Here is a 26729-nt window from a genome sequence, read left to right as displayed (position 1 = left end):
CTGCTTCTCCGGCACCCCGAGCTCAACACCAGCCCAAGCCCACATACACCCCCTCCTCACCCCTCACTCAGGAAGCCAGTTTCCCCTCTGTTGTCAGTAATGCTGGAAACTAGAATTCACCCCACTCCCTCTCCTCCCTTCCTGGGCACTCCTTAGGTACTGCTGGGTGTGTTTTTCTCAAAAGCATCTCCTGACCCTGACTTCCCTCCCCACTTCCACCACCCCAGACCAGGCCCTCCTCACCTCATCCCCTTTCAGTACAAGGCCCTGAGGGAGCCGGGGTCCTATCTCCACTCTCCCTGCATCTGCCCCCCATACCACTGCTGCATTAATCCTTTTCACATAAAGCCTATTACATATGGCCAAGGGAGTTACCATTAGAAACATAACCAGAAACTTCTGTGACTTCTCGCTGCCCTCGGCACACACTGACTCTTCTGCCTTATTTCAAGGTTCTCCATAAGCTGGCCTGCATCTCCCTGCTTTCAAATACATGCCTGTGTCTCAAGTATTTGCCATACTGTTATTTTTTTCCTTTCTTGCCTGAAACATATTGCTTTTCTTCCTGTAGCCACCTAAATCCTATTCATCTTCAGGCCCTCCTAAATAGATGTCACTGAACTCTACTACTAGGGACACACCTTTTTGCCTGTAATTGGTATTGTCTGAATTAGCGCTGACACACTGTCTGCACTTTGCTGTGATCTGCTGATTGTTGTCCATGGGAACTGGGTTTTCATATGGGCACTATGAGTCTTGTCTCAACTAGATTGTAGATGCTTTCAGATAGGAGACCATAAAATACTACTACATGACTCCTACCATGCTTGGCATAACTATTTCAGAGCAAATACTCATGTATTTGTAGATTTTTTTGAAACATTCAACCCTGAGGTTGTTTCACTTGAAGTACAGTTTCTACTGGATGTGTAGTGCTTCCACCCCCTCATAAAATAAAAAAATCTTAAATCAGGGATTGTCTGCATTTCTGTCTAAGCAGTTCTTTGTCCTATTCTCTCTCACAGACCTCACATCTTGATGAAAAGTTCAAAATTTATATCAGGTTTTGCATAACATTATAGGATCACTAAAGTAGACTCAACAAAGAAACAGGTTAACAGGAAGACCAAAGTAGAAAAAGAAATCAGGGGTCATTTAGGGTAATTTGTCATCTGTAGTTTTCTCCAGAAAAGTTTAAAGAGCTGTCTTGTGAAGAAATACTCTTGAGTAACTGTGGGGCACAGCTCCCAGACTTGGGGTAGGGTCGGCCACCTTCTTTTCTGATGTTCCTATTCTACTTCTATTCTTTATTCTTCTGACTACTTCTCTCTATTAGGAAAGAGAATACTAAAGGCACCTGTTCCTCCTTTTCAATTCAAATGGAAGCAACCCCAAGTTATATTCCAAAGATGCGCATACAAATCTTGCTCAACTTAGGAAGGGGTTACATCCCAATAAGTCCACTGTAAACTGAAAATACTACAAGTCGAAAAGAACCACAGAGTGGTTGTCTAAGTGTATCAGTTATTGGCCCTCATGATTGCCGAGCTGACTGGGAGCTACAGCTTACTGCTGCCCACATCATGGAAGAGTATCCTATGGCATATCACTAGCCTGGGAAAAGATCAAAATTTAACATCTGAAGTACAGTTTCTACTGGATGTGTAGTGCTTCCACCCCCTCATAAAATAAAAAAATCTTAAATCAGGGATTGTCTGTATTTCTGTCTAAGCAGTTCTTTGTCCTATTCTCTCTCACAGTCTTTCTCATTTCCTATTTCCAGCAGACTCTGAAGCCATCTGTAATTTTTATATGCCCTTGGTAACAATACATGGACATTCACCCCTGATTTGCAGATGAAGTCACCAAATCAGAGTGCAGTGAGGGTTGCCCAAGGTTACACAATGACCCTGGCCCCACATGGGGGTAGCCCTGGAGTTTGCAGCCTCTGGCCTGGTCCCTGAGCTGAGGGCTATGCGCACACAAAGGAAGCTGCAGGCGCAGCGTTCTGCTGTGGAGGGTTACTGAGCTCACATGCATTATTGGGATCTTTTGTTTCCTGTAAGGCCCAGCATTTTCTTTCTCCAGGTCAGGCAGGCTGTGGGTTTCTCTGCAGTCCCCTCCCCTGCACTTGGAATATAGAGGCTAGAAGATGTTCTTTAGGCAGGCTTTAGAAAGACTGTGTGAACCAGAAGAGTGAGCATCGATTGCATGTGTGTGGTATCCATCAGCAAAGCCAGAGCTGGGAAATATTGTTTGGTTGTAATTAATGGATTTAGACCATGGAGGTGCATTTTGCTTTTGGTTAGGCGAGGCTGCCTAGTGACTGTTCAATTCAGAGGAGTTTGAGTGTTCTTTTGTTATAAAAGAGAAGGTGGGTACTGTAAGAGTAGTTCACCTCTCTTAAGTTTCCCCTCATCAGATCAGTACTACCATGGGGTTTGGTTATGACTGACATAAATGATGGCTAACCAATTCAAGCTGCTGAGGTTGGAGAAATCTTGTTTTATAACTTCATACGCCATTCTGAACCTAAGTAAGTATTGTGGGTTATTGGCTTTGTGACAGGTTCTTTGTCATTTTTTACAAACTGTTTTGACTCCTTGATGTCCGTTGGGAACAGTTGAGGAAATATAGGAAAATAAAGCAAATACCTATGTGGCGGGGGGGGGGAACTATGGGCTGGCTGCTAAAATGCATCTTAGCAGTAGAGCACACAGCCAAATGAGTAATAGGCCCCATTCATTGGAGAGATACTAGGGCCTCTGTGAGTCAAGTGTGCATGTGGGTGCTGGAGGAGTTAGGCCTGTGGGCTGATTGTCTAGCAAGAAGCTCAGACTTGTAAACAACTGGAAAGAGGTACAAAGCAAGCTGGCATTGAAGCATTACACATGCAGGGGCTCAGAAATGGGAAGCTAGTTTTGACTGGGGTTCCAAATATTGCTCTCCCCTTTGTTTCCTTTCTGGGGCCTATTAGAATAGAAAGTGCAGATTAGTTTCAATTGATAATTTACTTAGAATTCTTAAACACTTATGTGGTCTTAAAATCTGCCCTTAAGAATTCTCTGTTGCTTTGCATTAAGCTTCCAGTTCCTTTAATATGTATTGTGGAGGAGGCAGAGGGGATCTCTGTCTTCACTGGTGGTCCCTTATCTAGGAGGCACTGTTGAAACCAAGAGGAAGTATCCTGTCCCACCAATGAAAGTGATTTTGCAAAGTTTAGGCAGATGCCACCATCAGAAACTAATGTTTTCCATGGTCTTTTCCATTCTATGCTAGAGTATTTGATCCACCATGACCAGCCAAACCAAGAGGGGAAATTACTGATATTGATCTGTCCGTTAGAGTAGTATTTCTTGCTTTTTTGTTGGTAAAGCACACACCAAAAAAAACACATTTTGCATTACAAGCTGAAGGCACATATACATATAACTCAAAATTTCATAAAATGATACTTACACTTACTACTTTCAATGTAATGGCATTCCCTATTTTGTTCTTTCTTTTTCTTTTTTCTTCCTTAAATATTGGTTGTGACTTCTTTTAATTTTTTTTAACTGTTTATTTATTTTTAAGAGAGAGAGAGAGAGAGAGACATGAGCCAGGGAGTGGCAGAGAGAGAGATGGAGACACAGAATCCAAAGCAGGCTCCAGGCTCTGAGATGTCAGCACAGGGCTTGATGTGGGGCTCAAACCCACAGACAGCGAGATCATGACCTGAGCTGAAGTTGGAGGCCTAACAGGCTGAACTCCCCAGGCGCCCCAGCTGGGACTTCTTGAGTGACACCAGCAAGTTTTAAAATCTGTGCCCTAGGGTATAAGATGATTATCTCTGGACAAAGTCTGGAGGTTTGGCTCTGATCTCCCATTTCCTTGGACTTTTGCATACCTGTCTTTTGCTGTTATCACCTCTCCATAGAGTAACCTTGGGAGATAGGTGATACAGCTAGATGCAAAAGGCCTGAAGTTGGCAAGGTTAGGCCAGTAGGGCAGGGTGCTCTCAGTGATGCAGTTGGTTTCATTTCAGGGATAAAGGGAAGGGGAGTTGAAACTGAGACCTTTGGGCACAAAAGCAGGGCCTTTTCTCTAGGGCTTGTGATGTGATCTTAGCTACCCAGCGAGCCTGGACTGAGCGGGGCTTGCGTGATCTTTTCCTCATCAGTCTGTTGAAAGCTCAGGAGACTGGTATGTCACCCCTGAGGGGAGAGCCTACTTCTTCAGGCAAAGGATATGTCTTACTTCTGGATAAGGATAAGCACAGGGGACACAGTCCTCAAGGAAGGGCGGTGCTGTCTCCTAGTTGTAGAACAGGGAGGACATGTGACTGACTGGGCCTCTTGACCTTAGTTCTTCCCAAGGGACCAGCTGTTTGAGTCAAAGTGGCATCGCCCCCACCACGTTTCTTAGCACCAACATTCAGAGAATGCCTCCTAGGTGTCAGGCACTGACCTGGATGCCTAGCGCAGGGAATCTACATTATGCCTTACATCCTGGAATTCACAGTGTAAATGGGGGAGGCAATTAAATAAAAAGTCAGCGCAGGAAGATGGGTACAAGAATTGCTGTGATAATACAGACAAGAAAAATCTTTGGTGGGAGGAGGGTGTGGCCTTAATTCAGATTTCCCAGAGAAGGTTGCCTGCAGTGATCAGTGAGCACTAGTTCACTTCTTATGAGCCTTATTAGTAAGGGAGCAGGGCTTGCCAGGCCACAGAACTACTGGTAAAAAGGCTGCCATAGATGAAATAGCAAGCATGGCTGAGCTTTCAGCCAGTACTTTGGTACTGACAACTAGCAGAGAGCATGTGAATGGAGTTAACTAAAGAATTTATCAATATCAGTACAGTCCCCTGTTGGTTTGGCTGGTCATGGTGGACCAACTGTTCTAGAGTAAAATGGAAAAAAGTTAGGTTAGATCTGAGTTTTAGAAAGGTCACTCTGTAGGGTAGAGGATGGGTTGGCCAGGAATCTTTCTGGCTGCTGCACTAGTCTGGGTGAGAAGTGATGATGACATGAAGGGGTGAAGAGAGATTCAGAAAAAGCAATTCACAGGATTAAAGAATTAGATATGGAATAGAGGAAAAGGAGGACTTTCAGATTTCTGGCATAGTTGCATAAAGTGCAGTCAGACACAGAGAAAGACAAAATGGAAACAGCAGATTTTAGGGGAGAAGACAGAAGAATGGGTTAGAAATGGCATGTGAGTACGCTTGTGTACCAGGTAATTATCTGCCTACATCCCTCTGTCTATCTATGGATATTCCCATTTAACTTGCATAAAGACTCTGAGCTAAATAGTGCTATTCCAGCTTTTCAGATTTCTGGGTTAGATACATGATACAGGAAAATAAAAGAGCCAGACATAGTGTTCAAATTTCCTGATGACAAAGACAGGGCTTTTTGGCTATAATCCAGTAGCTTCCTGGTTTGAATATGCTAAATTTGAGGCATTTCCAAATGAAAAAGAACAAAAAAAAAAAAGAGAGGGAGAGATGACTCTATAGAATTGGGGCTCACAGAGTCATTTGGTTAGAGAGAATTTGTGTTTTTTTTCTATTTATCTTTAGAACATTGTTTTATTTCATTGAATCAAATAGCACATAAGCTCCTTCTGCCATGTTTAACAGAAATTAACATAAATTTATAGTTTTGGTAGGCTTAAAATGTGATTAAACTATTTTCTTTTTCTTTTTTTTTTAAATAGTTTATTGTCAAATTGGTTTCCATCCAACACCCAGTGCTCTTCCGCACACGTGCCCTCCTCCATCACCACCACCTCTTTCCCCCCTCCCCCTCCCCCTTCAACCCTCAGTTCATTTTCAGTATTCAATAGTCTCTCAGGTTTTGCATCCCTCTCTCTTCCCAACTCTCTTCCCCTCTTCCCCTCCCCCTGGTCCTCCATTAGATTTCTCCTGTTCTCCTGTTAGACCCATGAGTGCAAACATATGGTATCTGTCCTTATCCGCATGACTTATTTTGCTTAGCATGACACCCTCGAGGTCCATCCCCTTTGCTACAAATGGCCATATTTCATTCTTTCTCATTGCCATGTAGTACTCCATTGTATATATATACCACATCTTCTTGATCCATTCATCAGGTGATGGACATTTAGGCTCTTTCCATGATTTGGCTATTGTTGACATTGCTGCTATGAACATTGGGGTACCTGTGCCCCTATGCATCAGCACTTCTGTATCCCTTGGGCAAATCCCTAGGAGTGCTATTGCTGGGTTATAGGGGAGTTCTATTGATAGTTTTTTGAGGAAACTCCACACTGTTTTCCAGAGCGGCTGTACCAGTTTATATTCCCACCAACAGTGCAGGAGGGTGCCCGTCTCTCCACACCCTCCCCAGCATCTATAGTCTCTTGATTTGTACATTTTAGCCACTCTGACTGGCGTGAGGTGGTATCTCAGTGTGGTTTTGATTTGTATTTCCCTGATGCTGAGTGATGCTGAGCATCTCGTTTCATGTGCCTGTAGGCCATCTGGATGTCCTCTTTGGAGAAGTGTCTGTTTATGTCTTCCGCTCATTTCTTCACTGGGTTATTTGTTTGTCGGGTGTGGAGTTTGGTGAGTTCCTTGTAGAGAGAATTTGGACTATGCTTTTGAAAACATATTTTGACTCCTTGGTTACAAAACTTGATTTAAAAAAGAAATCTTACACTTGACGTGCCTGGGTGGCTCAGCTAGTTAAGCATCCAACTCTTAATTTCATCTCAGGTCATGATATCACAGTCTTGAGATCAAGCCCCATGTTGGGCTGTGTGCTGACAGCACAAAGCCTGCTTGGGATTCTCTCTCTCCCTGTCTCTTTGCCTCTCCCTCTGCTCTCTCTCAAAATAAAAATAAAAAATAATTAAATTAAAAAAATATTATTCTCAGTTCTGCCTTGTCTGAGGCAAGCTTTAATGAATTTTAACTATTATGAACTTTCTTTTCATCATCCATCTATTTTGCCTTGAACTATATACAGGCATGCCTTGGAGGCAGCAGGTTTGGTTCTAGACTACCACAATAAGACAAATATCATGATAAAGCAAGTCAGATTAATTTTTTGGTTTCCCAGTGCATATCAAAGTTATGTTTATACTATACTGTAATTTATTAGGTATGCAATAACATTATGACTAAAAAATGTATTTACCTTAATTAAAAAGTACCTTATTGTTAAAAAAATGCTCACCATCATCTCAGCTTTCGCTGAATCACAATCAACTGATCACAGATCACCATTACAAATATAGCAGTGAAAAAGTTTGAAATATTACAAGAATGACCAAAATAGAACACAGAGACATGAGGGGAGCTGGGAAAATGGTAAGCCTTGCTTGACACTGGGTTGCTACAAAACTTCAACTTGTAAAAAATGCAGTATTTGCAAAGTGCTATAAAATGAAACACAATAAAACAAGGTGTGCCTGCACCTACTTTCGTCCTGAAGGTACTGCAAATCAATATGCAAATCAACGGACACACCCATTTGGGATTTTGAACTTTAAGTAAATAGGAGGATGATAGCCATTTGGGAGGCTTTTTATTTTTTTTAAGGTTGAGAGAGGGGTCTCCATATTCTTTTTTTTTTTTTTTTTTTTTAGTGTTTTTATTATTGACAGAGAGAGAGAGTATGAGCATGGGAGGGGAAGAGAGAGGGGGAGACACAGAAGCTGAAGCAGGCTCCATGCTCTGAGCTGTTAGCATAGAGCCTGACGCGGGGCTCGAACTCACAGACTGTGAGATCATGACCTGAGCCATAGTTGGACACTTAACTGACTGAGCAACCCAGGGGCCCCAAGAGTCTCCATATTGTGAATGGGAGGACAGTAGAGAGTGGTTCTCTCTTTCCCTGTACACCTACCCCCCCTGCGCCCCCACCTCTGCTAAATCCTAAATCCTAGCTGCCTCCTCACCTTTTGTCCATATCAGGCAGGTAACATTTCATTTTTAAGGAATAAAAAGTAGTTTCTTTCTTTCTGGTAACTCTGTAGCCCATTCACTTGTCATATTTTCTCTTCCTGACTCAGATAGGTCCCGGTTCACTTCCACAAAAAGAAGTACATGGAATGACCACATGAGGCCAGTCACCTAACTTAATAATGTGAAAAAATGTGGAAAAATGTTGATGTGCCAGTGTTCGCATTCTACAGTGTGTTCCATTCTTTTACAATCTCAGAAAAAATGGCATTGAAAGAAAGTATTTTGTGAAACAAGAAGTTCCTGCTTTCTTAATGACGAACATGTATTAAGATGGACATCTGCTCTACAAGATACAGAGTTCTCTGGTCTCGAAGAAGCAAGCACCCATTTAGAACCATTCCTTAATAAAAACAGACCTGAATGGATGTCAGAATGTTTGTTAGTGGCAGAAGAGTAAAAAAAAGGCAGTTTGTTCAGTTATTTGCCACTTGTTTTATACTAAGCCTCATGGTTTTTTGGGGACCAATTGATAATCATATTGTGAGCCATATGAAGTCCTATTCCTACAGATACCTCATCAATAGCTATGACTTTGTGAGTGATAACCTGTCTCTTAAACACAGCACAGACGGGACTACTCACTACCAGTACTTGATTAACCATAAGGAGAAGTGTCAAGCACAAGACATCCTCCTTTTACTGTTTGTAAAGACTGCTCCTGAAAACTGTGATCGACGTTCTGCAATTAGAAAAACATGGGGCAACGAGAAGTACGTTCGGTCTCAACTTAATGCCAACATCAAAACTCTGTTTGTTTTAGGAACACCTTCTAACCCACTGACAAGAAAAGCATTGCAAAGAAAACTGGTTTGGGAAGATCAAATGTACAATGATATAATTCAGCAAGACTTTGCCGATTCTTTCTATAACCTTACTCTTAAATTACTTCTGCAGTTCAGTTGGGCAAATAGCTTTTGTCCACATGCCAAATTCCTTATGACTGCTGATGATGACATTTTTATTCATATGCCAAATCTTATTGAATACCTTCAAAGTTTAGAAAAAATTGGTGTTCAGGACTTTTGGATTGGTCGGGTTCACCGTGGTGCTCCTCCCGTTAGAGACAAACGCAGCAAGTACTATGTCCCCTATGAAATGTACCCGTGGCCGGCTTACCCTGACTATACTGCTGGAGCCGCTTACGTGATCTCTGGTGACGTAGCCGCCAAAGTCCATGAGGCATCACAGACACTTAAGTCTAGTCTTTACATAGATGATGTGTTCATGGGCATCTGTGCCAATAAAATGGGGATCATACCACAATACCATGTGTTTTTCTCTGGAGAAGGGAAAACTCCTTATCATCCCTGCATCTACGATAAAATGATGACATCTCATGGACACGTACAAGACCTGCAGGACCTTTGGAGGGAAGCCACAGACCCTAGAGTAAAAATGATTTCGAAAGGTTTTTTTGGTCAAATATATTGCAGGATAATTAAGATAATTCTCCTTTGCAAACTGACCTATGTGGACACGTATCCTTGCAGGGCTGCCTTTGTCTAACAGTACTTGAATGTTGTGTGTTTTCACTGTCACTGAGCCAAACCTGGATGAAAAACCTTTAGATATTTGTTGATACCTTAGGTGAAATGAATATGAAAAAAACAAAGAAATATCTTGAAAACTCAGTCTATCAGAATGTTTCTTTGATTCTAGAAGCTATTCAGTAGAGCTTATCTACTTCATTGCCTAAATTCATTTCAAGGAATTTATATTTAGGAAAGGTTTATGAAAACAAAACTAAAGGGAAATTCAAGTTCTCATTTAATGCCATGTGTATATTTGAGGTGTAGAGAAGTTATTAAGGTGCCTTGGTGTTAGAATAACTGCTTTTGAAAAATACCAAGTGAATGTATAGTACATTTCAAAGAAATGAATATATTGTTGGGCCAGGTTTACAAGTTCGTTTTTATTACTGAGCACTTGTGTTGGGGGGAGATGGAGACGGGAAGATTGGCAGAGGAGAACCTGGTACTTGAATCTGAAAGTTCCTGTTCCTCAGAGGAGATTTAGGAAAATGTACACAATTTCTTCATAAACAGCCAAATCACTTATTGTGACATCCATGTAGCTAATTTACCTAGATAGCGTTAGTGTCACTTAAAATATATTTACATCTTTCTTTCAAAGTTTAATGTGAAATTTGAGAAGTTATGCGCTCTACCCTGGTACTTCAAGTGGCTTTTTTGATTATTAGAAATTACACAAATCATGGGCACTTGTTACCCACAGGGTCCTTCTCTAGGGAGAAATCAATGTTAATTCAAATAAGCCAATTTTAATTCAATGAATTTTTCAGCTGGTTTTTAAATATTCAATATCAGTCTGTTTTTAAGGTAGTTATTTGTAAGTAGTTTGCACAGAGGAGTATAATAATGGAGAAGACTTCAAAAAGAAAGAACATTAAAAGCCTCTTTTCCCCTTTTCTATAATTTATAAAATAAAATTCTTAGTGTGTAAATTATTGTAAGGATGACGAAGATTAGCCTAACCTTCCCCAAGAAGGCCTCATAAACCACAGTACTTAGTTCCAAGTTCAGATTTTAAAATTGAGAGTATCCAACATTAGATCAAAGCTATCCTATCTTAAAAAATCAATTCTTTCATCATAATAACTAGCAGTCGTCAACTTGGAAATATTTCAAATGTGAAAGCAGAATGAAAGTGATAGGTCACCAGAATGAGGGTTAAGATATTTGGAAAGCTGCAGGGTCTTCATATTCAAAGACAGGTGGCTGAGATGTAAAAGTTAGTTGCATTTATATTACACAGCAGGCTAAAAATGTGGCTAGGCTGTGACTGCCCCCCTCCCTACAGAAAGAACGAGATGGTGTCTGTTGTCACAGGGACAGTACGAAGGCCAAAATGATGACTCCAGCAAAAGCAGTTGAACTGATTATGAGTCCCCTCTCTACAGAGAAAACTAAGATGTCTCATTTCATCTGATGATGTTTGAAACATGCAGAAGAGGACAAAGCTAAAAGAATTCTTGATAAACACAACTGGATGATGACATATACTGTAATGTTCTGCAGACAGCTTTTTAATGTTTACAGAAATCTTTTTGTTATTTTTTTCTATTTTGAAAATTGAAGCTTGTTTACATTGATTGCTCAGATAATTTAAAATTTTTACTCCTGTCAGAACTACAGTGTTGGCCATTCTAGGTTTGTAGGTAACTTTCAGAGTAGGGTCAGTATTTTTAGATCATTATGGTTTAAATTTTCTGACCAATTTTAAAACTTGTAGATAACAAAAGCACATTTTGACAAAGCTGTTTTATAATTAATTTTTATTCATTCTTTAATAACCATTTGCCTTTGGGCCATACATACCCTGTGTATCTATAACTGTCAGCATTTAAATTTTCCATTGGTTGAAAACGTCAGTGTCTCTCTGGCCATTGAAATGATCTTGTTTACAGGAATACTTTTGTGAAACAATTATTTATTTGCAAAAGAGCTCTCCTCAACTGTGTTCATCTTTTACTTAGAACAGAATGTAACAGGTTTAAAGGAAATATGAAGGCACTTCCTTTTTTAAGAAGAAGGAAACTGCTCGATGCTTCCTTCATTAGACTTAAAGTACTGAGAAGAATATTTGTAAATAAAAGGATTCCAGCCTTTTAAAAAAGAAGGAAAAAACTTTCTGGTGCTCTAATGCAAGGCTGTCTCAAAAATCATCAACAAAGGGAAAATAAACTTTCAGCCTGGATGGTCACTTGAGTAGATAATGGTTATATACAGTGTTACTGCTAAAAACCTTTTACCTCTTGGTTGGTTTGCATCTTCTTTCCATATTATTAATTTTATACCAGTATGTTAAATATTTATATTATTTGAATTTTGCTCTTATATGGCAAAAATAATTAGTGAGTTTTTAAAAATAAATCTGTGATTTCCAATAAACAACTTGAAAATTGTCAGCAGATGTGTATTTTCACAAACTTTTAAAGCTCCTGTGTGAACACCATTTGTTTGTGTAATCAACTTGTTCTGTTTAATGTCAGAGAGGCCTGTAGTACACAACCTTAATCCTGTTGCTGTTCAGACTTGCGCTGTGCCCACGAGTGAGGAGTATCGTGTCCTCTGCTATGGATACCTAAATGCTTCTTTTATCTGTTAAATGAATGAACGTCTAAGTTGGGGGAATTCTTCTTATAGATTGTTCAGGAAAGGATGAAATAAGAAACTATAGCCATAGTGCCATAAGACATCATCTGCAAGGGTCATAGTTTCCTTTCATTGATATCATGAGGTGTCAGAAAGTAGACTCAAACTTAGCTCTAGTCTTTTAAGGCCAGGAATGTTCTTAGGCCTGCTTCTGTCTGAGAACTGCTTCAGTATATTTGTACCTAGTGTGTTCTCATCTGCTTTCCACCTGATTCCTGCTCAATTGTTAGCCTAAGATATGGTGTGATTCAATCTATGTATGTTTTTAAAACTTGGAAGCATCTGAGTTTTTTGGTTGTAGATATTCTTTTGCTCCAGACATCCAAGGCTCCTTACTGTCTCTAGCATCAAATCCAATCTCTTCTTCCTGGTTTTCAGGCCTTATGTAATCTTTCTTTCCCACCGCCACTATCATCAATCACAAATCTCATTCATGACCATACCTTGTGTAAGTTGCTTTCCCTTGCCAGGAAAACCATTTCCCCTGTTCCTGTTGAAATCTTGAAAATCCAACCCTGACTGTGCTCTTCAATGGAGCATCTCTCCCTGCCCTCCTCCCAAAGTATATAATTAATCACATATATAATTGTGCTACCTACTAGTTGTCTCATGTGTTTCTTTCCTAGCTAAAATAGAAGTCCCAAAGATAATGCACAGCACTATCATGTTGTACTTAAAATCATTATATATTTTTCAAGTATAATAAAGTAGTATTTTTCTGGCAAGTCATTCCAAATATGAAAAGAGATTAATTATTCAGAGCCCTTCGTGGTGGACACTATCTGGTCACATTTTACCTATACTCTGTAAAAGTTTATAATTCCTTCAACAAAATCTCAAGCACATTGTACCATCTAACCCCAGCAAATTTGTAAGAGTTATGCATAAAAACTCAAATCAACAATACAAAAATGAATAAGGAGATATGCAGAAATTAAGTTATTTCAGCAAAGGGAAGTGATCTTGAAGCGTTTATAAAATGCTGGTAGTAGAGTAAAAACATTAATGTAGTATCAGACTCTCCGATCATCCTGCTTAATCCACTAGCTAATTTTTCATTTTCTCAAAGTTCTTTTGCAAGAATCACAAAAATGTTTTTGTTTCATTAAATGCTGTAACTTTTTTCCTTTTTATTTCTCATTAGAAGTATGATTTATTGGTCTGCTATAAATTAATATAAGAATTCATCCATTAACTTAAAGGACCTATTTAACTAAGGGTACCTTAGCTCTTATAAGGGTAAAATTAGAATTTTTAAAAAAGGAAGTTAAAAGGAAATAAGAATTATAAAAGTAGGCATGAGTTGTAGTAATAGAAAAGTCCCAAAAGGTACACTGTCACTTAAGGACAATAGAACACATTGCCAAGTGGTGCTTTTCAGAGACCACCCAACTAAAGATACTTTCAGATATGCTGACGTGGGCCATTTACTGTAACTCAGAGATAACATTTCAATCAGTATAAAAGCCCACATGTTTCCTTGAGTACACCTTAAATTGAAAGAGTATAAAGTAGTCTAATTAAACTAATATGGGCTTTAATCAGGCAGCAAGTTCCTAAAGACATTGGTTCCTTTATTCTACAGGCATATTTTGAAGATCTGCTAAGAGCTAAGCATTATGATAGTCCCTAGGGATAAAAGTGGTTCATAAGTCAATAAGTCAAATGGTGTGGATATAAACAATGTGATGATTGCTAGAATAGAGCTAATCATGGGGATTTTGAGTATGAAGAATAATTTTTAATAAATTTCTCCTTATGTTTTTGGTCTTTACCATCCTAATTTAGGCATTCTGAACTGTTGAGTATTCACATGCATATGAACACCTTCCTGCAGTCCAAATGTAGCATTAAATTTGTATAAATTGTGTGTTTGGGGAACCTATTGCCTTTAAATGCTTTTAAACCAATAATTCAATCAATATGAACATTAGTTTACATTTACTATTTTCTTGATAATTCATTTTTTAAAATACTGAGTATCCTTGGAACTTGGTTTACATCATTTTCAAGTCTTGTTGCTTTTATGAGATCCATGGGTTTATTCTCAGGTACATAAGTGAAGGTTAGTATACAGTAAAATATATATGATTTTATCTGGGAAAAAGTAGTGATGAGACTTAAAACAGAGGATACCCTCCCCTCTTTCCCCACCACCTCAAGGGGTTCAAATGACTCCTTCCAGGGATCTGAAATCTTACCTGGTGGGGGAAAGAGTTGCAGGACTGTCAAGCTGCTCTGGTTCAGGGTTCTCTCCATCGTGACTGCTTTCCAGTATTTCTTCATTCTGAAGTGAAAGAAATTTCAGTAAGAGAGCCTATCTTATTTGGGGGCTCTATATTTTTCTTTTCCCCCCTTATTTGTTATGTTTGTTTTTGTTTTTAGTTTTCTAGATGGCCATCATGTCCGGTCTCTCATCTTTTTCTTTCTTGGGTTTTTCCTAACTCCTCTGTGGATCTGTTACAGTTTACCCTTCAGGCTTCCTTTAGAAACATCAAAAATATCTTTCTTTTTAAAATATATATTAAAAATTTTTAATGTTTATTTACTTTTGAGAGAGAGAGAGAGAGAGAGAGAGAGAGAGAGACAGAGTACAAGTGTGGGAGGGGCAGAGAAAGAGGGAGACACAGGATCTGAAGCAGGGTCCAGGCTCTGAGCTGTCAGTACAGAGCCTGACACAGGGCTCGAACTCACAGACCGTGAGATCATTACCTGGGCTGAAGTTGGATGTTTAACCAGCTGAGCCACATAGGCACCCCAAAAATATCTTTCTCAAAAGCAACTATACTTTTTCCTTAATAATGCATGGTTATTAATATTGTACTCCTTCCCCTTCCCAGCTGACTCACAATAAAGATTCAGAGTTTGAGCTAAAAGGAACAATAAAGAGATCATTTGCCTCAATATCTCCATTTGTTTCCTTTGGGGGTATGAAGTCAAGATCTGGAGAAGTTGTGACCTACTCAAGAACAGAAAGTGAGCTAAAGACAGAGATGAGGTAAGCCCAGAGTCCACTTTTCACAGGCTGGTAATCACAGGTCTATTCTATCACACTGCGTCATAAAGCAGCTGGTTCCTCAGGTGTGCACATTGGTCACCTGGCTCCAAGCCAGCTGCTGGTCAGAAACCTGCCAGCTCTGAGGCCCTGGGCAACTTCACTGAACTTCCATGCTTGATCTCCTCCCCTACAACATGGACTGCATGGCACTATCCACAACAGAGGGCTGTAGTTCTTTTTCGGAATAATATTAGGCATTTAATTCTCAAAAAGAGGCGAAACTGCTCATTTTGTTTTCAAGAAAATGCCATTTTAACAAGGAAGCAAATCTGTATTACACTGATAGCAACCAGCATATCGTAAAGGTATTGACTAATAACAAACAAGTAGATAATTAGCCAGCATTTGAATTCTTCCTGCTTGCCAGGTTCTTTTTAAACGAGTTGTTTTACACTGTCACAAAAGGGAAAGATTTTGAAAGGGCCCTCTTGCAAAAGTATTGTTCAAGGAAACTTAATGAGTAAACATAAAGATATATATACAATGGAATACTACATGGCAATGAGAAAGAATGAAATATGGCCATTTGTAGCAAAGTGGATGGACCTTGAGGGTGTCATGCTAAGCGAAATAAGTCAGGCAGAGAAGGACAGATACCATATGTTTGCACTCATAGGTCTAACAGGAGAAACCTAACAGGAGACCATGGGGTGGGGAAGAGGAGGGAAGAGTTAGGGAGAGGGAGTGAGGCAAATCATGAGAGACTCTTGAATACTGAAAACAAACTGAGGGCTGAAGTGGGAGGGGAAAGGGGAAGGGAGTGATGCTCATGGAGAGGGGCGCTTGTAGGGAAGAGCACTGGGTGTTATATGGAAACCAACTTGGCAATAAACTATTTAAAAAAAAAAGATTCTCTGTAAATTCGAGCTGGAAGGTGAAGGATCGGTTTTCCGCAGACTGAGGGACAGATGAGAAGTCTTAGAAACACATGAGACTGATAGGCGCTTGGCTAGTTGGCTAGTCGTTGCCCATGCGAGAGGAGAGGTTTTTCTCTGGATTGACAGCAGTTAAGGTGGGCTCTTTTTTTTTTTTTTTAAATTCAAAAGGCCAACCACAGAAGTAGCGATTCAAAAATGTTCAATGAATGAAGGAAAAGCATGGATCTTTGATCTTTTTCATAGATGTCCTCCCAAACCTGGCATTTCCAGAAAGCAAGCTAAAAAATAAAGGATTATTTGGGATAACCAGTTTTGCATTCAGCTCTAAAATACAAGGGCAATCTTAAATTCCAAGTTCATATTTTGTTTTTTTTTTTAAGTTAATTTATTTATTTGAGAGAGAGAGAACAGAGGAGGGACAGATGAGAGAGGAAAAGAGAGAAAATCCCAAGCAGACTCCACTCTGACAACTGTGCTGACAGCTCAGAAGTGAAGCCTGCTTCAGATTCTGTTTCCCTCTCTCTGTCCCCTCTCCCACTCGCTCCTTCTCTCTCAAAAATAAATAAACATTAAAAAATTTTTAAAAATAAAATAAAATATTCTTTTAAAATAGGATATCATTTCACTAAGAATCTAAATTTTTAGTTCCATTACATATATTTGACTAGATACTAGTATATATTTCTCATTTTAGTCAATATACAGAAGTAAATACCAGTCCCTGGATTCAAACCAATCTCATTATTTTTACCACACTACCAAAGCTCTTTGTTCACATTTTCTATATAATGTTGAATTACTATGGCAGTTAATGTTACATTGCATCCTTTCTTGTTCCTTCCCTGTGGCGTTACTGTGCCTGAAGCACCTGCTGGACTTTGAGCTCTAGCCTTATTTGTCTTTGGATCCTCAACACGTAATACAGGATCTTCATAAAGAGTAACCAGTATTACTAACAGAACTTCTTACTGTATATTTGCTACTGCTTATAAAATGAATTGTGCTCTATCCAACTGTTTTGGTGTATTCTAAGTGTGGTAGATTATAGGGTCTTTTATTTCATGACAACCTAATGACAGAAAATAACAATGACCCAAGGTGTGTAGGTATGGACTATCATCTTTCACAATGAACGATAATGTCCTATTGATTTATAGACTTGGTCATACATGAGACAAGGGCTTGCTGAAATGCCTGGGCATGACTTGTGTCAACCCATGTTCCTGGGACCACGTGTCAGACAGCTGGTGTCAGGGTAGAGAGAGAGTCCTCTGTTGATCAAGTTTGATGAAATACAATCCTGTCACTATTGAGAATGTGATGGGAAGGATCCACAGCAGATCTGGGTACTGCTTTAATAACCTGCAGGGAAGTAGTTAACTATACTGTATACCAATGTTTTGCTAGGGTTTAGACAGATTAGTTGTGTTCTGATGCAGTAGCTTTCAAAGCCTGACCCGGCCCCACAAGAAAAACATCAAAATATACATACACATATATTGTGATTTATAATAAGAAATATGTATTTGATCTTGTCCTATTTCTGGTATCGATGTAAAACTTGTAATTTCCTAAGTGATAGGAGCCATGAAGGTGTCTTTTGTTATTCATAGCAAACCCCTTTCAACTGGACCAGAGTTTATGTTAATAAGGTGGCTTTTGAAAAGCACCAAAGGATGGGGCCTGGTTGCCAGAAGAATCAACCACGTAATTAGAGGGTTGGAACTTTCAGTTGCCCTGACCACCACCACTTCGAAGGAGGGGAGGGGGGCTGGAGATAGAGTTCAAGTACTAATGGCCAATGGTTTAATCTATCATACTTACGTAATGAAGCCTCCATAAAACCCCAAAAAGAGAGCCTCTGGGTTTGTGGACATAGGGAGATAGGGAGTGGGTGGTGGGTTGCTCAGAGAGCATGGAAGCTCCATTCCTTTCCCTATACCTTGCCCGACTGCATCTCTTCCATTTGGCCATTCCTGAATTATATCCTTTTAAGATAAAACTGGTTATGTACTAAGTAATATGTTTGAGTTCTGTGAGCTACTCTAGCAAGTTAATTGAAACCAAGGAGGGAGTCGTGGGAAGCAGGTCAGTCAGAAGCACCAATGACAATCTGGGCTTTTCAAATGGGCCTCTGAAGGGAGCCAGGAAGCAATATTATATAGGTCTGAGCCCTTAACTGGTAATGTGACACTATGTCTATGTAGATAGTGTCAGAATTTAGTTAATTGCTTGGTAGAGTTTGAAACACACACACACACACACACACACACACACACACACACACACCCCCTAGACATACATATAACTGATGTGATACAACTCTATTTTTACATTAGGCTATCCTTGCTGATTTTTAAATGTTTGTGAACCCACCAAATTGAGTCCAAAAACCACTTAGAGAGTGAAAAGAACACAATTTCTTCATGTGAGAGGTAGACTGGGTGGGAAACCCTCGTTTACTTTTTATTTAAAAGTGGCCTTGGCAATGAGAAAGAATGAAATCTGGCCATTTGTAGGAAAGTGGATGGACCTCAAGGGTGTCATGCTAAGCAAAATAAGTCAGGCAGAGAAGGACAGATACCATATGTTTGCACTCATAGGTCTAACAGGAGAAACCTAACAGAGGACCATAGGGAGGGGAAGGGGGTAAGAGAGCTGGGGAGAGTGAGGGACACAAATCATGAGAGACTATTGAATACTGAAAACGAACCATGGACTGAAGGGGGAGGAGGAGGGTGGGAAGGGGGTGACGGTCATGGTGGGGGGCCCTTGTGGGGAAGAGCACTGGGTGTTGTATGGAAACCAATTTGAAAATAAACTATTAAAAAAAAGTGGCTTTGGGCAAGACTTCTCTGCATCTTAGTTTTCTCTGTGAAAGAGGGCTCACTGTATCTATATCAGAGGGTTGTTGTCGTGATTTGAGATAAGGAATTAAAGTACTTAGCACAAAGAAGACTTGACAAATGGTATTTATGGTTGGTTCTTTAATATCTATGTTGTGGGGATTAAAATAGGTAAACACTGTATGTAAAGCACCGGGCACACCCGACCTGCAGTAATTCCTGGGCAGTTCCCACCTGCTCACGTGTAATATAGACCTTATATTTCTTACTAGGCTGGACGTGTTGGCCAAGTCACTTAAGCTCCCTGGGCATCAAGTCTCTTCTGTATAAAATGAGGGAGATGTGTAAATTGGCTATGAAACATCCCTCCACTTATAATATCAAATACCAACATAGGTGCTATTGCTCCCTATTTTGAGATGAAAGCTAAATTGTAGTCAGAGTGCTTTGGGAAAAAATTGTTTAAATAAGCTTCCTGAAAGCTCTAGAAGGAAGACCACATATTTAAATAAATGCTTGCTTTTTTCAAATATTGGTCATTTTGTTCCTTTTATTTTAAATAATGGACCAAGAAAATTGACCACAGACCAACTCACCCATTGCTGCTTATGTTTTGTTAGAGATTCCTTAAGAACCTCATCGGATGCTTTTTTTTTTTTTTTTAAAGCAGAGCAACAAGTTCCTGTGGAATTGTATCCTGTTTCCCTTCAGTCAACCCTGACTTGGAGTTGTCCCTCAGGTATCTCAAAGAGGGGAATTTTCTCAGCCAGCTGGTGATTTAAAAGAGAATCAACCCATTACCCACACTATTAGAGAGCCAGTCAGGTGGAAAAGCCCCTCCCCATTTATGTTCATTTTATTCTGAAAAAAAAGGGGTGGCCCTGAAGGCAGGCAGGTTGCCAACTTTTCTAGACCAACTATCACTCTTTGCACCCCTATTTCTACTCCAGCCTCTCCCCTTTTCAAAGTGACACTGACTCATATACAAACAAGTCTCTTAGGAGCACCTTGAATGATGACTTCCTGTGTCTTCTGAACAAACATGTAATCTAATTGCTTTCTTTTCTCCATATTTTGAAGAAAGAGGTGTTTCAAAATGGGTCAGGTAGGCTAAATACCTACTTGAAAGAATTTTATTTAAAACTTTATTTAAATTTCTCTGGAAGGGGTGCTGGGTGGCTCAGTGGGTTGAGTATCCGACTTTGGCTCAGGTTATGATCTCACAGTTCGTGGGTTCGAGCCCCACGTCGGGCTTTGTGCTGACAGCTAGCTCAGAGCCTGGAGCCTGTTTCAGATTCTGTGTCTCCCTCTCTCTCTGCCCCTCCCTTGTTTGCACTTTGTCTCTCTCTGTCTCAAAAATAAATAAACATTAAAAAATTTTTTTTAATTTCTCTGGAGAATATATCTTTTTAAAAGTATCAACCAACTTTTTTAAAGTCCTTATCTTTTTTTAAAGTATCAATAACTGATTTTTCAATTGATTATTAAAATTTTTTTTCTTCCCCGAAGGAGAGATAGCAACATATGAACTGAATCAGATTAGTTTTTCCTTGCAGTTAAATGATTTCACTGTATGATTTCAGGGATGCTTGGAAAGCAATTTCAGTTCCAACTTTCTAAAAGTGATAGTATCTGTAATTAAAGGTGAACATATTGTTTTTTTATATTATCACATTTCATAAAAAGAGAAGCAAGTTGGGTGGCTCAGTCAGTAAAATATCTGACTCTTAATTTGAGCTCTGGTCTTGATTTCAGGGTCAAAGTTTGGACCCACTTGGACTCCCAATATTAAGATTACTTTAAAAAAAAGAGAGAGAGAAAGAGAAAGAGAAGCTTCTCGACCTCAGTGTGAGAAAAAAAATACAGCAGATAAGGAGCTGAACCACCCTTCATTTAGACATTTTATGGCATTGTAAAGTAATTATGAAAACCAGAGAAAATAGATGAAGAGGTAGCACAAATAAGAACTATTGAAAATTATACAATGGTAGACCGTAGGAAGAGACAGCCTGTGTCTTCTGAACAAACATGTAATCTAATTGTTTTCTTTCCTCCATATTTTGAAGAAAGATGTGTTTCAAAATGAGGAACAAAGGGAAAAGAAAACTCTCCAAAGGTTGCTGTCCAGGGTGGTCTTACAGACACAGCCCCGGAGTGAAAAACATCAGCTTTTGGAAGAGATGGCTCTGCCTTCCCCTCTCCATTGTGGGAACTGCTGGCGAAAAGGGTGAAACTGTTTTTCTTTTTTCTTTTGAGATTCAGTGGGTTCTGACACAGAGAATAGGAAGAACTTTTGAAAAACAGGAACCACTTAGAGATCTATCTTGGGAACAGATTTCTAGCTGGCTCATCTACCCTGTTTGCTCTCTCACTGACCCTTTCCAGCGCATCCTTTCCTACTCTTCACTGTCACTGCCTGAAGAAGCCACTCACTGCCTTTGGATAAGTCTCTCTCCCTCTCTCCCTCTCTCTCTCCCTCTCTCTCTCTCTCTCTCTCTCTCTCTCTCTCTCTCTCTTTTTATGGCAAGTATTTTCATGAGCGTCAGGGAGCTGTCAGTCACTCATCATGCATTGCTATGAACTCACTTATTCAGATATTCTCCTACCTCTAGTCCAGATCAGCTACATTGGGAGGGGGCTTCCAAGAGGGAGAGGAGAGGAAGATTTTAGCACATGTATTAGACTAAAGCACTTTGGGGAAGGGCAGGGTTGAGAAGACATGCATGAGTAGTCCTGAGACTTTGTGGAAATGGGAAATGATTAGAGCAAGATAGGGGGATGGGTCCCAAATGTAAACTTTTTGTGTTTCAAAAATTTTCCAGGATATCTTTTATCTAAGATCTTGAATTCCCCAGCTAGTATTGTTAGTAATTAGTTCAATGTTCTCACTGGTTAAATTGGTTTTTAAAGGATGGACTAAAGCTAAACAATGATTATAATATTTTATGGGAAAAACGTCTTCTTAAAAAACTGTAACATTGTTTTAACACTGATTTACAAGCCTGTAGTTTTGTTTAAAATATCCAGAAATTGTGAAACATGTTGCAAGATACTTTTCTTCCATTCCCAAACCAAGAAAATGCAAAGGAAATAAGTGTGTCAAGGATATTGAAAAGAAGTTACCCATCTATCCTGAATTTTCTCAAGCTATTACTTTTTAATTTTTTTAATGCTTATTTATTTTGAGAGAGAGAGTGTGTGCATGCATGAGAGTTGGTGAGGGGCAGAGAGAGAGAGGAAAGGAAAGAATCCCAAGCAGGCTTGGCACTGTCAGCACAGAGCCCAGCATGGGACTTGATTTCACAAACCATGAGATCGTGACCTGAGTGGAAATCAAGAGTCAGGAGAAATCAAGAGTGGGGTGCTTAATTGACTGAGACACCCAGGCGCCCCTCAAGCTGTTTGATTTCATGTGATTTTAACCTCAATGCATCAATGTATCTTAATTTTTATATATCTGTAACCTCAATGTCAATGTATCTTAATTTTTATATATCTGTAAATCGTAACTCATAAATAAAACCACAAGTTTGAAAAGTGCTGTATTAGACCAGTCTTTGGTCCCTAACCTAGTTCACAAATAATTTCCACATAATTTCAAGGCCAATAGGTTGACTCTCATTGGTGTGGGGAGAAGGCTGGACGACAGCTAATAGAAAGGGAGGGTGTGGGTTGCTGTTGCAGATCTATAAAACCCTATAAATGTTGGACTCAGCCTTCATAGTCCTCACTTTCTATTGTTACTCCTGAGTGCTCTGTATTAGCCAACAAATTCATCCAATGAGGAATCCAAGATGGAAACCCCAAAGTTTCTTCAATATCTTTCTTTTCCCTGTCTATTAACTCTCTTCTCTTTCTTCTCTGCCTTGATCTATTCCTTCATTCATCACACTTCCTCTGACTATCTAGTGTATTCCAGGCACTGGGAAGAACATCTAGATTGACAGGTATAAGCTATGCCCATCCCTCTTTCTCTGTCATCGTTAGTAGGCTCTCAACAACTGCTGTGACTATGACAGCTGCTGGCAACTGGTCTGCCTGCCTGCCTTCTAGTGTACTCCTCACTGTCGTACAAGAGGTACCCTTCTAATACATAGGTGCCCTTCCTGACAACAACTCCTAACCAAAGCCTTCAGCAATCTGCTTTGGTCTACTTGTCTGGCTTTCTCAAACAATTCCCAGAAGAGCCTATGCCCCTTCAGATTTCTGAGTCTTTAGACCCTTCCTCATCTTGACTGCCCTTCTCCATCTTATCCACCTTTCAAGTTGTATTTATTTTTCAAAGTTCAGTTCAAATGCCATCTCCTCTGTAAAAATATCCCCAATCTCCTTGGTATGAACTGTTCCATCTTCTGCCCTCTAACATGTTATATTCCTTTTAGTGAAAGTATGTCATTTTACTCTACATTATAAATTATTGGAAATATGTTATTTTCTTCATGAAACTTGAAAGTTCCCTAAGTTTAGGCCCCAGGGTTAGAATTGTTTCCATATGACCTTATATCAATTGCTTTGATATCCATTAAATGGAGTTGAATCAAGACACCCAGATTGGACCAATTAAATATCTTAGTCATCTCAATTTTTTACTAGTCAAAGAGCAAAGTCAACAATGGTCTTCACTGTTACTCTCTTCTTTGTCATATACCCGCCTCTGTGAAAATACATTCCCATAGATTAATATACTCAAGTCTTCACTTCACTAGGTTTTGGACCCTATACTAACCTAAGAGATCCATATCCACCTTAATGAGCTCTCCTTTATCCCAAGTCTTCATGACCTATGAGTATAACTTCTAGGTCAGTATGACCAAAACTGCAATCCTTCCTTACACCACATACATTCTAGTTACCAAATTGAAAATATTTAATTTAAAAGTTAAAACTTCAGATTCCTGGGAGCACCTGGGTGACTCAGTAGGTTAAGTTTCCAACTCCTGATTTCAGGTCAGGTCATGATCTAATGATTTGGGCTTTGTGCTGACAGGGCAGAGCCTGCTTGGGACTCTCTCTCTCTCTCCCTGTTATATTCTCCCCCACTTATATTCTCTCACTCTGTCTCTCAAAATAAATAAATAAAAACATTAAAAAAAATCAGATTGCTGGATCATATTTCTAGCCCTCCTGAATCAGAATCTCTGAGGGTAGAGCTTGAGAATCTGCATTAATAAGCTTCTCAGGAATGCAATACATAGGAAACTTTAACAATCTTGGTTCTAGAAAGTCATCAGAAAGCTTGGTTGGGGGCTGCCTCAAAGATTTGGTGGATTCTCTGAATGACTAAACTTCAAACATCATAGAGGGTGAATATTGAAATGGCTTACAAGTTCATATAGTTCTCTTGTTGAGAATCAGAAAGGAAAATGACAACTTTGGGAGTGAGAAAGCAAGGAACAGAGTTTAGGCCTGATCTGCTATCATTGGGCAAAATGGTACATATTCAAGATTAGAAGAAACTAGTCCATTTAAGACCTAAATCTGACCTTCCTTCAGCTTCTTTTCATCTTTTACACAGAACATGCTATCTATGAACATGGGATTAGATGGGAAACTAAAATTACTGAGAACCTGCTATATGTCTGGCATAATGCTAATAAGTACTTTCCATAAATTTCTCATTTAAAAAATTTTTCTACTTTTATTTTTGTTGACATTATATTATTTTTTTAAATGTTTATTTTTGAAAGAGAGAGAGAGCACAAGTGGGGGAGGGACAGAGAAAGAGGGGGAGACAGAATCTGAAGTTGGCTCCAAGCTCTGAGCTGACAGCCTGAACCCATGAACCCTGAATACAGGGCTCGAACCCACGAACCATGAGATTATGACCTGAGCCAAAGTTGGATGCCCAACCAACTGAGCCACCCAGTACCCCTTATTATTATTATTATTATTATTATTATTGAAGTCATATATTTCTCATTTAATCAACCACCTGTGAGGTTACTTTATCCCCATTTTGCAGAAGAGGAAATTTATAATCTGAGAAATTAAGTAAACTAGTAGTTAGGTAAATTAAGTAACTAATAGGTTATAAGTAAATATACTGAAGTTAGATGTAAGTAACTGTTAGATTAAATAAACTGCAAGTTTCAAATCCCAGTTCCACCATTATCTGGTGTGTGACCCTTATAGACACTGACTTAACCTCTCAGAGTCCCCATAGCATCAGGGATAAAACAAGGGAAACATCTTCCTCATCATCTTCCTCAAGATATTGAGAACTTGTGATGAAATCGGGTACATACAGCACCCAGCACAGTGTGTTAGCAATCCTTCCCTCACCTTTCCATTCTGTAACTTACAGCCTTGACTTTTTTTTTCTTTAATTTTTATGAAGGAGGCTGTTTTCTTGCAAACCTAAAAAATGCCTCTGCTACTGGGGGCGCCTGGTGGCTCAGTTGGTTAAGTGTCCAACTCTTGATTTCAGCTCAGGTCATGATCTCATAATTCATGAGATGGAGCCTGGTGTCAGGCTCTGCACTGACAGTATGGAGTCTGCTTGGGATTCTCTCTCTCCCTCACTTTCTCTCTCTCTGCCCCTCCCCTGCTCATTCTCTCTCAAAAGAAATAAATAAACTTTAAAAAGTTAAAAAAAAAAAAAGACTTCTGCTACTTTAAGCCCCTTTAACAAGTGTCCAAGAGCACTGTTCACTGGTGCTCACAGCCAGTAGCCTTTATCCTGAGAGTTCACATTCATGAAAAAGGAATTTTCATCAGCCACTGGCTTCTTTCTAGCTCCGAAGAGGCTGTGATGTACTAGCAGCTCCTGTGAGTCATGCTTTCAGCTTCCAGCTGGTGACGTAAAAAACCTGAACTAGCTTCATCATCTCTGCCAGCAACCACAGTGAGTCTCCTCCACGGCCGGGTTTCCCAGACCACATTAGTGAGGCCAGCACCCGGCTGCACAGCTGCCAGATGGCCCTGAGAGCCTCCGCCAGCTTGTCAAGTTTAACTTATGTTCCTTTTAACAGGGAAAGCAAGGATCACTCTACCAGAGAAGACGAAATGCCTTTTTTGGAAATGAGTTTTCTGATGATGATAAATTCATATAATGATTTTGTTGTAGTTTTGGTGACTCTAGTGGCAATCATGAATGGTTTTGGTTGATAGCTTTTTTTTTTTTTTTTGGTCTTTGACCATTTACCCTTGGGGGCAAGGAAATGCATTTATTACAATGTTATAATTTGTACTGTGGTGTCATTTCATCTTTGAGGTCCAGGCCTATGATCAAAAGAATGTCAGGATTGTCACCAGAGTTAGGTGCTATCCATCTTGGTCATTTTTCCTGGACAATGCTCACAAAATATATGCAGTAATGACTGTTCTTGATGTAAGTCAATTTCTGTGTCCCCCTTTTAACAAAGCATGATCATGCAGACACAAATCTAAACCTTTATTTTTTAGTTTATTTATTTATTTATTTTGAGAGAAAGAGAACCATCACAGAAAGGGCAAAGAGAGAGTGGGACAGAGGATCCAAAGCAGGCTCTGTGCTAAAAGCAGAGAGCCTGATGTGGGGCTTGAGCTCACAAACCGTAAGATCATGACCTGAGCTGAATTTGGACCCTTAGCTGACTGAGCCACCCAGGCGTCCTTAAACTTTTTATTCTTAACCTATCTTTTGTTTTTTTACTACTAGTTTTCTTATGTATTTTGAAATGATGATTTCCCTGGTTTTACTACCTACCTTGTCAAATGCCAAATGCATTTATTGTTCTTGAATTGAATTTTAAGTCTAGCATTTGGGGAGTTAGTTCATAAATCCTCTTCCTTCCTCCTCATGTTGTTCACAA

General features: G+C 39.6%; 2 protein-coding genes across 7 annotated transcripts in view; one reads left to right on the top strand and one right to left on the bottom strand.

Moving 5' to 3' along the window:
* The window catches only part of B3GNT5 (UDP-GlcNAc:betaGal beta-1,3-N-acetylglucosaminyltransferase 5), a 17942-nt gene extending 8332 nt beyond the window's left edge, over window positions 1–9610 (top strand). For all 4 annotated transcript variants that reach the window (XM_029939806.1, XM_029939803.1, XM_029939805.1 and 1 more), the window contains one exon: window positions 8027–9610. In XM_029939806.1, the coding sequence (XP_029795666.1) occupies window positions 8340–9485 (1146 nt within the window). In that variant the 5' untranslated portion in view covers window positions 8027–8339 and the 3' untranslated portion in view covers window positions 9486–9610. The remainder of the gene's footprint in view (window positions 1–8026) is intronic.
* Window positions 1–26729, bottom strand: part of MCF2L2 (MCF.2 cell line derived transforming sequence-like 2) — a 227575-nt gene that overhangs the window by 76611 nt on the left and 124235 nt on the right. For all 3 annotated transcript variants that reach the window (XM_029939799.1, XM_029939801.1, XM_029939800.1), the window contains exon 15: window positions 14356–14441. In XM_029939799.1, the coding sequence (XP_029795659.1) occupies window positions 14356–14441 (86 nt within the window). The remainder of the gene's footprint in view (window positions 1–14355; window positions 14442–26729) is intronic.

This window comes from Suricata suricatta, chromosome 5 (assembly GCF_006229205.1).
Source record: "Suricata suricatta isolate VVHF042 chromosome 5, meerkat_22Aug2017_6uvM2_HiC, whole genome shotgun sequence".
In the NCBI taxonomy this organism is placed as follows: Eukaryota; Metazoa; Chordata; class Mammalia; order Carnivora; family Herpestidae; genus Suricata; species Suricata suricatta.
Note: the sequence above shows the minus strand (reverse complement) of the source record. Positions and strands in the feature narration are given on the sequence as shown.